The 13,220-nt window shown below is 49.1% G+C and overlaps 2 protein-coding genes across 3 annotated transcripts in view; both read right to left on the reverse strand.

The window, feature by feature from the left end:
• Positions 1 to 4,728, reverse strand: part of pleca (plectin a) — a 50,464-nt gene extending 45,736 nt beyond the window's left edge. For both annotated transcript variants that reach the window (XM_061822806.1, XM_061822798.1), the window contains exons 1-2: positions 4,519 to 4,728; positions 4,065 to 4,278 (exon numbers count right to left, since the gene is read on the reverse strand). In XM_061822806.1, the coding sequence (XP_061678790.1) occupies positions 4,065 to 4,278; positions 4,519 to 4,713 (409 nt within the window). In that variant the 5' untranslated portion in view covers positions 4,714 to 4,728. The remainder of the gene's footprint in view (positions 1 to 4,064; positions 4,279 to 4,518) is intronic.
• Positions 4,729 to 6,641: 1,913 nt separating this feature from the next.
• Positions 6,642 to 12,246, reverse strand: LOC133502458 (ABC transporter F family member 4-like). The gene is made up of 3 exons (XM_061823265.1): positions 11,888 to 12,246; positions 10,249 to 10,286; positions 6,642 to 9,366 (listed from the first exon to the last, which is right to left on the reverse strand). The coding sequence occupies exons 1-3, from the start codon at positions 12,048 to 12,050 to the stop codon at positions 7,021 to 7,023; spliced, it is 2,547 nt and encodes an 848-aa protein (XP_061679249.1). The 5' UTR covers positions 12,051 to 12,246; the 3' UTR covers positions 6,642 to 7,020.
• Between the last annotated feature and the right edge of the window lie 974 nt (positions 12,247 to 13,220).

The following is a 13,220-nucleotide window of genomic DNA, read 5'->3' on the forward strand; positions in this document are numbered from 1 at the left end:
CGGTGAAGCAGCATTTGACTCGCCATCTCATCCCGGGGCCATTTTTACACGGTTCGTGTCAGTCGGACAAGCTCATGTGCTGCATTGCGTACATTTGCACAGTGCAATTTCTCTCCCTTCGTTCAGAAAAATTAAGGTTGACTATTAAATATTAAGAACTACCAACAACAAATTGAAAGAGCAGTGGTAGCAAATGAAGTGGCTGAATAAAGTCATTTCTTAAACACAAATACCACGTGGATAAAATACTGCTACAATATTTTAACTACTATCTAAGAAATTTGATTTTCTCATTTTAACTATTTTGTATGTAATTAAGTCAGGGTTCGGGTCATCTGTGATCAATAAAATGTGATTGATTAGTTATGACACCCGCCGTGAAAAACAATGAAGCAATCATTTAACCCCCCCCCCGAAATAAGCTCAAGCGCAGGTGCGAAACTCCCGAGCGTCTGACCAGAAACATTCTGTAAATAATCAACGTTCACTTGCGGCCTTCGCTGTTTGCGGGCACTTCACCGTACCAAAAAGTCCAAAAACAGGAGTCGAGGTCCGGGTTTCTGTTTTTAGGAACCGGGGCATGTGGGGAGGGGTTGCATAATTAACGTCAGCTGTTGCTAAATCTCGGTCGGGCTCAGGACTGGGAGGAGGAAGACACTAAATCGCATGCCCGGCGGTCCTCTCCTGCCCGCTCCCAGATCCCTTTCAGACTCTTCAGTCCCCGACGACGACGACGACGACCGCATCCCGTCGCAAGAGTTCCAAGACTTCTCGTGACGTCCTTTACGTTTCCGCAAAACGTTCTTCGAAAACGACCCCCGACGTGGATCTCATTTGGCGGACTTTAGAATTTATGAAAAAGTTTCAGGATGCGCGACTTCGCGTCGGCGGCGGCGCCACGCAGACGAGCCCCTCTCGCTTGGCCGCGCGCTCGGAACGGGGAAAAGGCGGCGACACGCAGTACGCAAACATTTGCAGTACAACTTGACCAAGTATTGCACACGCCGACGTGATGAAAACCAAAAACAGCGGTTGAATTTTTCTTTTGAAAGGACTTTGTTGCTGTCGCAAAGGACAGATGAGTGACATCTGTAGCTTTGCCAATTCAGCCGAATTGAATAATTATTATATCATTTTAGATTTCTTTTCTTTTCTGTCTGCACTTCTCGGATCATGAACACGTTGAGAGATCATTTATTATCCCAATATTTGCTCCCTTTGGACCTACTTACGTTTTAAATAACGCTCACAGGCTAACAGCAGTATGCGTGGTTTTGTTTTTGTTTCTTTTAATATGCAGACGGTCAGCAAAAAATGTATTTTTTTTTTTTTTTTTTTTTAAATGCGCTTGCCTGAAATCTCGCACGAGGTTGAGAAGACGGCGTTCACCTCCAAAGTTCAGGTCCAAAGCATGAGCGTGAACAGATGTGGCGGGAATTTACGAGCCCGACCTCCGTCGGCGCGGGGGGAGGGGGGGGGTCACGTCTCGCCCCCGCCGAGGCCGCCACAACATAAATACTCTTTAAATGACTTTTCTGGGGGGGAGGGAAAATAAATTTATATATTTTTTTTATGGAGGGGGGGGGGGGGTTATGCAGCTATTTTTCAAATTTGAATTGGGGTAATTTCCAAAAGCAACTGTAAATTCAATAACATTTTCTCCTGGTAATATAACGGGATTAAAATTGACATACATTTTTGTAATGAAATGATGTAACCGGGTTACGTGTAATTAGTTACAGCTCGACATTGGTAATAATTAAAAGGAATATTGGTTAAAACGTGAGCATCAGGATAGTTCAAAGGGAATCGTGCCGAAATGTGTGGGGGATCTTTGCGGAGGATCAAGAATATGTATCTGTGCCTGTGAGTATTGTCGCATCTTCTCTTTGCAGGTGTTGCTACTGCTCGGATTCAAGTAGAAGTTCTTTCACCGAGGCTACTTTTGTTAGCCCGTCTGTGGCTTTTTGCATCGCGTGTTAGCATTATGCTATCACGAGGACATACAGGAGGCAACGCTGCGTAGTTTGCCCGGAGTTCGCTTCCCTTTTACGTTTTAGTCCTACAGCAAACTTCGAGTGGGAGCGGCAGGAAAGCGATCGTGCGCCCGCCCGCCCGCCCGCCGGAGACTATTTTTGAGTCGCGTGAAACTGATCTGAGGGAAGCGCAGGATTAAGAGTTTGGGGGGGGGGGGGGGAGCATCCCAGGGGGGGCAGTTCTGAACGCTCACGTTGCCATCTCAGAACTTTTCCAGCGTTTGCCCGAGCGAGGCACATTGCATGCTGGGATGCATTTCGACGGACGGGCAAGCGAGGAGGTCGCTTTGTGCTGCGCTTTGAAAGACGCATCCTGATACATTTTTAAATATGTTCTATTTGTTTGAATTGTGTCACGTACGGCGCCAGCGGAACAGCTCTTTATTGGAATAAATATTTTTTACATTTTATATACATTTAAGGCAATGTTATTTGGAATACGCCATCATTGTTTTGTTTTTTCATATTTTTACTGGAGTTTACAAATGGCCTTTTAAAAAAATATGATTTTCATACTGCAAGTGCATCACTTATTACAAAAGGTGAGAATTTTTGATTGAAAAATGGATCCGGTATTTTGATCCATTTGTATTATTGACTATATGAACGATAGTGGTTTGGATTCAACGCATACGCTCGCCTTTCGAAACACAAAATGGTTGCTTAGTGAGAGTCTTTAAAGATTAAAAAGGGCAAAAAACAAAAACAAACCAAAATACACATTAAAGAAGCAGGAAGTGAAATAGTGTCATGGGGGGGGGGGGGGGTCAAAGAAATCCCCGAAGTGAGTCTTTTGGGTCTCGGTTTTGTTTTCACCTTGCGTCACTTTCTACTTCTTCAAGCGCGCATCCAACAACACTGCAGCTCACCTCGTGCTTCACATCATTTCACTTCATGAAGTCAAACTCTGACACATTTCCTGCCTCCTAAAATGTGGATTTGAACCGTCAAACCAGTCCACTTGCGCTCTCCCCAATTGGGAGCCGGGCCCGCTTGACACGTGGGCTCAAATGTTCCGACGTTAGCAACTCATCTAATCTTGTTGCCGAATTGCATCTTACCGTGAAAGTACCGCGCGCGCGGGCCTCGCCTCGTCTCGCCTGTTGCGATATTTTGCCTCTTGTGATTTTACTGTGAAAGCATTGCACTTCCTGCTTCCTGCTTCCTGCAGGTGGACACCCGAACGCGCCCGGTGGCACCTCGCCCCACCTCATCTCGCCCTGGTAAAAAGCGTCCCATCGCATTCCCTCGCGTTGGCGCACGGGGCGTTACCTTTATACTTCTCCCTGACGTTCTCGTAGGCCCGCATGTAATCCTGCTCCTCGGGCAGACGTTGGCCCGGGGCGAGAACGGCGGGCCGGGGGGTCCGGCCCCGGTCCGGCGTGCGAACGCTCTGCCGCGCGCTTGCGCTGCCGCTCATCTTGGGTCGACACGAAAGTGGGACAGAAAGCTACCCCGCCCTTGCCAGCCTGATCTGCCCGGCTGGGTGGACCCAGACTCAGCCTGGATTGCGTCTCCCCCCCCCCCCCCCCCCCACCACACACGCACACAAAGTGTGACGTCAGACCCCCTCTTAAAGGCGCAGGGCGCATGCCGTAGGGGGTCCGGACAGATGGCACGCATGCTGCTTGAAATCAAAGGTCACTGGAGGTCGTCCACAAGAGTTCCACCTTTTGTGGCAACCAATGGAAACGCTCGCTATAAAAACTCTTTGTAGTTATTGGTTGTTCGGCTACTTCGTAATTGATTTGAAACGCTATCGTCAAACTGTTTTGACAGGGTTGAAAGGCTACTTAGAAAGCTTTATCGTAATTGAAAGTCCGAATTTGAAAGCCTAAACCGCTCTTAAAACCTTCACCGTGGCTTGTTAAACATACCCTGAAAAAAAAAAAAAAGTTAACCAAGTGGAAAGGGAAAAATCGAACCGAAACGCGGGCCACAGTGGGCCAGATTCAAGAATGGTCCAGGCCGCACGCGGCCCGCGCGCTACACTTTGCCCACCTGCGGTCCGTTAAGGGTCTTTCTCACCTGCGATCCGGATGACGGCGCGCTCGGCCGGATCCAGCACGTCGCCCGACGCCGATTTGGAGCGTTTGATGCGCTGGTGCTTGGGCAAGTTCCAGGGCAGAGTGTCGCCCGGGGACGGCGAGCCCCCGAGCGGGTGCACGTCGGCGGCGCTCTCGTCTGACGCCGCCCGGACCAGGGGCCTCTTTTTGGGCTGATCCTGAACCTCCTCTACGGACTGCGGGCAGGAACAAAGAATTTCGACGTGATACTTGGACGTGTGAACAGTCTGCAAACTGAATCTTATTTGGGGCGGCTCAATTAAGGATAAGCGGCAGGTGTGCGCTCGCGTGAATCTGTTTGCGATTGGTTCATTCTGAAACGCCGGTATGTGATTGGCTCATTCTGAAACACAGCCACGTCCCAGCGAGAGGAGGGTGTGCACATTTGTGCAAGCACACGCTTTCGGTCGTTCTACCGTATTTGTACGTCCGAAGAAGCGAGCGCGCACGTCAAGGACTGGTCTCCGGTCTGGACTCTGCTGAGTCACATCAGCCAGTGAGCGGAGCGCGCCGCTGCCTCCCGACTGGGCGCCGGCTGCACAACCTCGCGTACGCTCGCGTCCGACTGGATGGGAGACGGACACTAGTAGGGAAAAATCCCCGAGCGACATCTGTGGCTGCTTCTGCACACAACAACTACATCATCGCTCGAGTCGCAAATTTCAGATCCCGGCAGACTGTGTGTGATCGAGTGTTCGTCGATGCAAAATGAACACGTCGCACGATTTTTGGAGCACGACAAGTCGACAATCGACAACGGACGAGAAAGACAGCGAGCGCACAAAAGAAATGTGGAAGAAACAATTCTTGAAACGTAGGACAGAAAGATCCGGGATACAGACCCCATAGATTGCGCTCGCTTAGAACTGAGCAAAAAAAATTATTAGCAGCTCATAATTCATCACTGGGTGGGTATAAAATCAAATTTAATGCAAATTGAACACCCCAAAAGTACTTGTCGAATTGAAGAAATAATCCAGAAAAAAAAAAAAAAAACTGAATAGAAATGTCATATCTATATGAGCTAGAGGGCTCGATATTTAAAAAGGACAGATAAATCTTAATTTCATAGCTATTCGTTAAAATGATCTGGAATTGCTGCAGCTAAACTAAGCATAGATGTATCAATGTAGAGAAAAAATGATCTGCAATAGAATGATTTGAAGGCTCTATTAATGAGCTAAACCTGGTATAAGTAGACCTAAAACTGACCTAGATCACACAAGTCGGATTTTATTTCTCACGATCATGAATATAATATCATGTTAGTATGGATATAAAGATTTCATTATCTGGAGAGGAGAATGATTGCGCCCAGCCCACAATCGCTAAAGCTAGCGCGGATCAAGGACGCGAATCAGGGTCGGGTCGACCGAACCGGAACGTCGGTCGGTCGTTAAGTACAGGTGGACCTCGTGAAGTGGCCTGTGTGAGCGGAACGCGCTTGCGAGTCTTTTACAGAAGTTAATAAAAAGTCGACAACCCCCCACGTGACATTCCCGGTAAATATACTTTTCATATCCGTCCGTCGTGCGTGCGTGCGTGCGTGCGTGAAACCGCAAATCGCGCGTTCCGATTGGAGCGAGTGACGCAAGGCAGGCCCCGGACTGCACCTTGCAAACCTGCTCCCACCGCCGCCCCCGCGCCTCCGAACCGACACCGAACCTGCTCGCAGCCCTCGTTCGTTATACTCACCGTAGACATGTCCGCGGCGGGAGCGGGAGCGGGAGCGGGTGGGGGGACGCCGGCGGGGGGGGGCCCACGCAAACAGTGCGTTAACAAGCGTCGCATGCGGGACTTGATGGCACACTTTGACGCGCCTTCATCAGATTCTCTGCAGCAGCAGCAGCAGCAGCAGCAGCAGGAGGAGGAGGAGGAGAGGCGCGCATGCGTGCTGCGGGATATGAATTATGTTTTTTTTTTTTTTTGTGCCGGGCTGAACCCACTGCAAAACATGGCAAGATACTGGACGACGGAAAACGCAGGATACCTCATCAACAATAGTATTGGGACACCAAAAGTGGCCAGTGACGACACAAACTATCCGTGTCCAAATTACGGCCCGCGGACGATTTTCGGCCAGCGCCAAAGCAAAAAAAATTATTTTTGAAAATACACATTTGACATGACGAGGGTCGTTTGCGTTGCACTGAAAAAGTACAGAACCGATTTTTTTACGCGCGCGCACACGTCAGAAGTCTGCTCACACTTCCTTGTTTCCGATCAATCGCACCTGCGAAATGCTCGTTTGGATTTGAAACGCTGGGGGGGGGGGGGCGTTCTGCTGCTGCTGCTGCTGCTCAGAAAACAAAAAACGCTACACCCTCTTGTAACCGGGGACGTGACTGCATCCGGACACTTTCATACTTGGAGCACATTTCCCAAGTGCTTTTGAGCAACCCCCAATGAATTTCAGCATTTCTAGTCGGCTTTCCTATACATCAGGTTTTTTGGCGGCAACAGTGACAGATATTCGGAACGGTTCATAATTCCCTGGACTTGGACTCTACCCGAAGAAAAACGGCACCAAACGATGATGAAGGGCAAGATCAATTTTTTTGTTGTTGTTGTTGTTGTTGTTGTTTGCGGGACATACTGCACATTATCCAAGAACAGACATTTTCAAGTCCCCAAAAGCATGCGGCCTAAGCAGAAAGTAACTCTGGACTTGAGGGAGTCGAGACCAAAGTTGTGTTGGCGTGCGAGGTTACATAACGAGCGAGCGGCGCTTGTGCGCGCCGCGGTGGTGGTGGTGCTCCCGTCTGCTCCGCATGCCAGTATGGGGTCTGGTGCCAGCTCCGGGTGGGCGCCGTCCATGACAAACAACTTTCTTTTGTTCTAATCTAATGAACTCCGACGGGGGGAGGCGGCCTACTCTTCCCAGGGCGACTGCACAGGTGTACCTAATGTTGTGAGGTCTAAACGATCCCAGGACTGCTCACCTTCTGCGGTCGCCTTCTCCTGGTCTTCTTCGTCCCGGATGGAGATGAAGCCTCCGATTGGTCCACTGGCAGCTCCATCACTTCCTGGACCACCTTCTGCTGCACCTTCTGGATCAGTTTGACCTTCTTCGCCATCACCGACTCCTCCTTCTTGACTGCCTTTGTCTTCTTCACCTCCTCCTTGACTTCCTGGACCACAGTCACCTCCTTGGTCGTCTCCATTGCGTCCTGGCCCGCTGTCACCTTCTTCTTCTTCTTCTTCTTTGCTACGTTTTCCTTCACCTCATCCTTTGTTTCCTGGACCACCTTGACCGGTTCCACCTTTTTCACCTTCTTCTTAACTTCCTGGATCACCGTCGCCTCCTCTGTGGTCTCCTTTGTGGTCTTCTTCTTCTTGGCTGCCTTTGCCTTGTTCACCTCCTCCACTTCTTTGACCACCAGCGTCTCCTTCATAGTCTCCTGGACAACCTTTGCCTTCTTCTCGTCTCCTTTTGCCTTCACCTCCTGCTCGGCTTTCTGGACCACCGTTGTGGTCTCCTTTGCCTCCTGGACTACAGTCCCCTTCTTCTTCTTCTTGGCAGCTTTTGGCTTATTCACTTCCTCCTCCACTTCGTGGACCACCGGCACCTTCTTTACGCTCTCCTTTGCCTCCTTGTTCTTGACTGGCTTTGCCTTCTTCACGTCCTCCATTTCCTTGACCCCCAACGCCACCTTAATGGTCTCTTTGAGCAACTGGACTACCGTTGCCTTCTTCTTGTCCGTCTTTGCTTTCACGTCCTGGACCACCGGCGCCTCTTTGATGTTTTCCTTGGCCCCCTGGACTACCGTCGCCGCCTTCTTCTTGGTCGCCTTTGCCTTCACCTCCTCCTTCAGTTCCTGGACCAGCGGCACCTCCTTGATGGTCTCCTTTGCCTCATGGACTACCGTCGCCCCCTTCTTCTTGGCTGACTTTGCTTTCTTCGCCTCCTCCTTCACTTCCTGGACCAGCGGCCCCTCCTTGATGGTCTGCTTTGCCTCCTGGACTACCGTCGCCCCCTTCTTCTTGGCTCCCTTTGCCTTCCTCACCTCCTCCTTCAGTTCGTGGACCAGCGGCACCTCCTTGGTGGTCTCCTTTTGCTCCTGGACTACTGTCGCCTTCTTCTTCTTCTTGGCTGCCTTTGGCTTCACCTCCTCCTTCAGTTCCTGGACCAGCGGCACCTCCTTGATGGTCTCCTTTTCCTCCTGGACTACCGTCGCCCCCTTCTTCTTGGCTCCCTTTGCCTTCTTCACCTCCTCCTTCAGTTCCTGGACCAGCGGCACCTCCTTGATGGTCTCCTTTTCCTCCTGGACTACCGTCGCCCCCTTCTTCTTGGCTCCCTTTGCCTTCTTCACCTCCTCCTTCAGTTCCTGGACCAGCGGTACCTCCTTGATGGTCTCCTTTTCTTCCTGGACTACCGTCGCCCCCTTCTTCTTGGCTCCCTTTGCCTTCTTCACCTCCTCCTTCAGTTCCTGGACCAGCGGTACCTCCTTGATGGTCTCCTTTTCCTCCTGGACTACCGTCGCCCCCTTCTTCTTGGCTCCCTTTGCCTTCTTCACCCCCTCCTTCAGTTCCTGGACCAGCGGCACCTCCTTTATGGTTTCCTTTTCCTCCTGGACAACCGTCGCCTTCTTCTTCTTGACTGCCTTTGCCTTCACTTCCTGGACCAGCGGCACCTCCTTGATCGCCTCCTTTGCCTCCTGGACTACCGTCCCCGCCTTCTTCTTGACTGCCTTTGCCTTCTTCACCTCCTCCTTCACTTCCTGGACCAGAGGCACCTCCTTGATGGTCTCCTTTGCCCCCTGGACTACCTTGGCCTTCTTCTTCTCGACGGGCTTCGCCTTCATCCCCTCGTTTATACTCTCCTTGATCTCATGGGTCACCTTCTCCTTGACCGGTTTCACCTTCACCCCCTTGCTCGCTTCCTGGACCACCTTCACCTCCTTCCCTGCCTTGCTTTCCTTCCCCTCTTGGATCGGGTTTACCTTCTTGACAGTCTTGGCCTTGCCCTTCATCTCCTCCTGGATTATCGTCGTTCCCATCTTTTCCATCTCATTTTTGGCCCCCTTCGACTTCTTGACCACCTCCTGGACTGCATCCTTCCCCTCCTTGACCACTTTTGCCTTGTTGACAAGCTTCTCGGCCGTTACGTCGGTCTCCTGGGCCACCTTTACCGCCTTCTCCTTTGCCTTCTTGGCCTCCTCTTTTTGAAGCGTCTTCCCATCCGGGACTGCCTTGGCCTCCTTTAGGATTTTCATTTCCTTCACCTGGATGGTCTCCACTTGCTTCTTTCTGGGCTTTTTCTTCTGAAATAACACAAAAGGTTGCCACTTAGAATCTTGAATCTCATTTTATAAACTTTGACATCTTGATTTTTGTGAAAACGTTGAATTTGTTGGCATTTGACAGACTTTTAAATGCCTAACGATCACGGACGTTTGTTTTCAAGCTCCACGTTCAAACTCCAAGTCAGGTTACAGACTGCATCCTGCATGTTTATGTGTGGATGTCGTACAATATTTGGTGTGAATTGTGAAATTTGCACGCATAAGTCATTGACTTGTGTCGCTGTCGTATTGGAATAAAAGAGAGAACTTCTGGGTCCCGCATATGGTGCCATGCTTTTCATCTTTGTTGACATGTTAAGAGCGCGCAAAGAGACGCGCACACTTGGTAATCGTTCATGAATTATGCTCATTCGTACTTGAAAACGGAGGCTGGGAGGTGAGCGCACTTTGGAGTCGGGTGTGGCAGAGCGCTCGGCTCCAATGAAAAATGAACCTGCCATAAAAGTCAAGCCAGCTCCGGTTTGACTTGAAACACGACGAAATGCTTTGACTTTTACGGGAGTTCGCTTGTCAAATCTGGCGTGACTGCGATCGTTTGCACGAGGTCCATCTGTGGTGCTGCAGTTTCAAGACCCTTGCAAAACTCATCATTATTATTATTATTATTTTTTTTTTTTTTTTCTTGTAAAGGGTCAGGCTGACAACGCTGGTTTGTTATGGACGCGCAACGGATTGACGTGGTCAGAAAGGTGTTTACATAGGTGCAAAATCTAAATTTTACAGTATGTTGTGTCGTCATCAGATCCGAGGAGGTCGACGGGAGTGAAGTACAAGTGAGCAGGGACCCCTGCAGTCCAAAAGAAGGCATTACATCAGCATTGCAGCTCCCAGTGGGCTCACCTGAGCGGGAATTTTGCATCCGGGCTGCTGCACCATCACTGTGTGGAAGGAGAAAAAAAATGTATTTACTACAAAGTGTGTACACGGAAGCCATGCTAGCACTCCCTCCCAAACACTTACTTTTCAAAAATCCACCACCAAACATATGGGAGTCACTCATTTATCGTGGGGGTTGCATCCTAGCCACCATGTTTATCTACATCAGGTATATTTTCAAGTTTTCTGCACACCACTAATATAAAATATGCATATGAGGTGCAGGTTTTTTTTTTTTTTTTTTTTGGGCACTCGGGGTCGCCATCCTCACATCCTTCGTAGTATCTGTGACTCTGAGCGTGTACGGTTTTGCGTGGCAGCCCCCGGCCTGGTTGTTAACTCGCAAACTAGCTGACAAGTCGGCGTCAGTTGTAACCGTGCAGTTGTTGCATAAATCTGCTTGTTTTGGATTTATTTTGTCAGCATTTGTTCTGTAAATGGAGGTGGCTTTGTCCCTCCTTGACTACCCGATGAGGTACTTCAACTGATTCCAAGCGGTGTGGGAAATAGGCAGGTTCTACTGCTCACAAAAAAAAAGGAAAAAAAAAAGTTGACTTGGAATTAGACGTGGAGTCGTGTAAGCCAGTTCTGCTTGTAATCCAGGCTTGCATTAATGACTTCGTGTGTTTGGAGTAAGATCAGTTCTACGGAAAGGTGATCACAAAGTCCTGTGCTACGGCTAAAACTAAAATTAGATATGTATGAGGCAGGTGGATACACAGGTTGACCCTACCTTCTGTCATGACTTAGCAGAGCATTTAATTGCTCCGCCCGTCATTATATGTAAGGAGGGAGTGACTAACTGCAGTGCACGTAACAAGATTACGCAATTGAATGAAAAATTAAAGTAATTGCCACGTTTCATTGGTGGGAGAAAATGTCGTTTTTGGAAATTTCCAGGACTACAATTGTAGTTACATTTGAAACTTAGCTACTTTTCTCTCTCCCCGTATCACTCCCTTGTATAGCTGAAGCTTGTGATTGGTCCTCTCTGGTCATGTGGCGCTCTACAAGTCTCTAAAATGCCACTTTTCCAAATGTGACCTCCAAGTACCACCTTGTCTCGTTATTGATTATTTCAAAGCTTTCTAAGGTTTTATTCCACTCTTCAGTTTTTTCTGAGGAAACATCTAAAAGGTCCTGTTGATAGTCGCTCAAAATTAAGAAGTTTAATTGACAGTTTGAGAAAGTCATCGCTTACACTTGGAATGACATTTTCAAAAGAATATATATATATATTTTTTTAATTGTAACCAGTGACACTTCCGATGTCACGTTTCAAACAGGTAATACGTCAGCGGCAAAGATTTATTGTCGCAAATTTGGAATCACTACATTACTAATTATTACTTTGAATCTAAGGGCACGCTTGCAATTTCTCTCGCAACTGTCCGGTGCATATTTTTATTGTAATTGTGAACGTGAAAGAACCGTCGTGTGCGCCCAAGCGCTTCCAACCGCAGAGTGGCAGAAAAACCACCACAGGAGTACAAGTTGAGTCAGAGTGGAAACAGGAACCAGCCTATCACGGGGGGAGGGAGGGGTGGAGGAAGGACGGATGAAAGGAAGGAAGGAAGGAAAGAGGGAGGGAGGGTCCACCTACTTTCCAGGTAGCGCTCCATGGAAGCCGAGGAGGAGCCGCGGTTCCACGTGGAGCACCAGAAGGACAAGAACCACACCAGCAGCGTGGCCAGCACCAGCGCCGCGATCCACAGGAGCCGGATCGCAACCGGGTCCGTCGCCGCCCAGGCCGCCAGCGTGTCCATGCTCGTCGAGAGTCACTCCGGAGAGGAAAGGAGCAGAGTCGTGTCAGGAAGCAGCGAGGCGGGCCGAACTGCACGCTGATGGATTCCAGCTGTTTGGGGGCCCACGTCAGCTGCTGGAAAAGAGGAGGAGAAAGAAGGAGGAGGAGAAAGGAGGAGGAGGAGGAGGCGTGGCGAGCGCACGATCCGCCCACACGCCTCGGAGGGAACCCTCGCGCCAGAAGACAAGTTGCAAAAAAAAAAAAAAAAAATGCACCTGAGGCGCTTTTCCCCCCGCACACACTAATTGGGCTGAAGTGTTTGCAGAACCGGTTGGGAAAAGTCCCACGGTCTGCTGACAACAGCCTGATAACTGGTTCGGTTGCACACGATCAAAGCAAATATTCAAACAGCCAAGGCGGATGAAGATAGGCCGGCCGGGTTTAGCTCGCGCTGGCGCTTCGTTTTCAAAAGGTGGAGCTATATTGGGGGAAAAAAAAAAAAAAAAAAAAAAGTTATTTTCGGTGTGCTAAGAGGACGACACGCGTGACCCCCCCCCCACCCCCGCCCTCCCTCTGGTGGAATGTGAATCACTGCTAAAGTACACTTTTGCGCCACTTTTATTACAAATAACTTTCTTTTTAAAATAACTGCATTTTGTTCGTGTACATTTCAAATCAATAACTATTCAAGTACAGTTTGATGCGTTCCATATTTAAGCACAGAGCTCATTTTCAAACTGTGCGTGTTACAGTGACATTTTAATGTTAGCAACGTTAGTAATTCGTCAGTTAAGTGATTATTTTAATGCAGAACCACCGCTCTAAACTTTACTTTTAGCCGTAACGCGTTGACCAACATGCAAAAGCTTCCTGGAGTGGTAACCATGTGTCAACTCATGCTGAATATGTACACGTCGACTCAACCGGGGAGAAATGGGACAACGGCGGGATAAATGAGACAAAGCTGCCATCTAGTGGACAAAAAATGCAAGTGACAAGTGAAAGCAACTCGTGCTAAATAACCTGACAAACCGTGACAACAACGACATCAAGTGGACGAATTGAGAATCGACGGGCAAAAAAAGAAAAACAAGCCTGTGTTCGGTTATCCAAAGAGGCACAAGTTTTAATGTTGGTTTGACATTGTTTTGCTTTTCGTCAGGTTACTGCTTCCAGAATATTTAATTTGGGG

This window comes from Syngnathoides biaculeatus, chromosome 1, assembly GCF_019802595.1.
Source record: "Syngnathoides biaculeatus isolate LvHL_M chromosome 1, ASM1980259v1, whole genome shotgun sequence".
Classification (NCBI taxonomy): Eukaryota; Metazoa; Chordata; class Actinopteri; order Syngnathiformes; family Syngnathidae; genus Syngnathoides; species Syngnathoides biaculeatus.

Excerpts from the sequence above, each read along its gene's own strand:
- LOC133502458 (XM_061823265.1), bottom strand. The coding sequence starts at position 12,050 with ATGGACACGCTGGCGGCCTGGGCGGCGACGGACCCGGTTGCGATCCGG. Across the intron at positions 10,287-11,887 it reads CATGGAGCGCTACCTGGAAA|TGATGGTGCAGCAGCCCGGA; the intron begins GTAGGTGGACCC and ends CCTTCCACACAG. Across the intron at positions 9,367-10,248 it reads GATGCAAAATTCCCGCTCAG|AAGAAAAAGCCCAGAAAGAA; the intron begins GTGAGCCCACTG and ends GTGTTATTTCAG.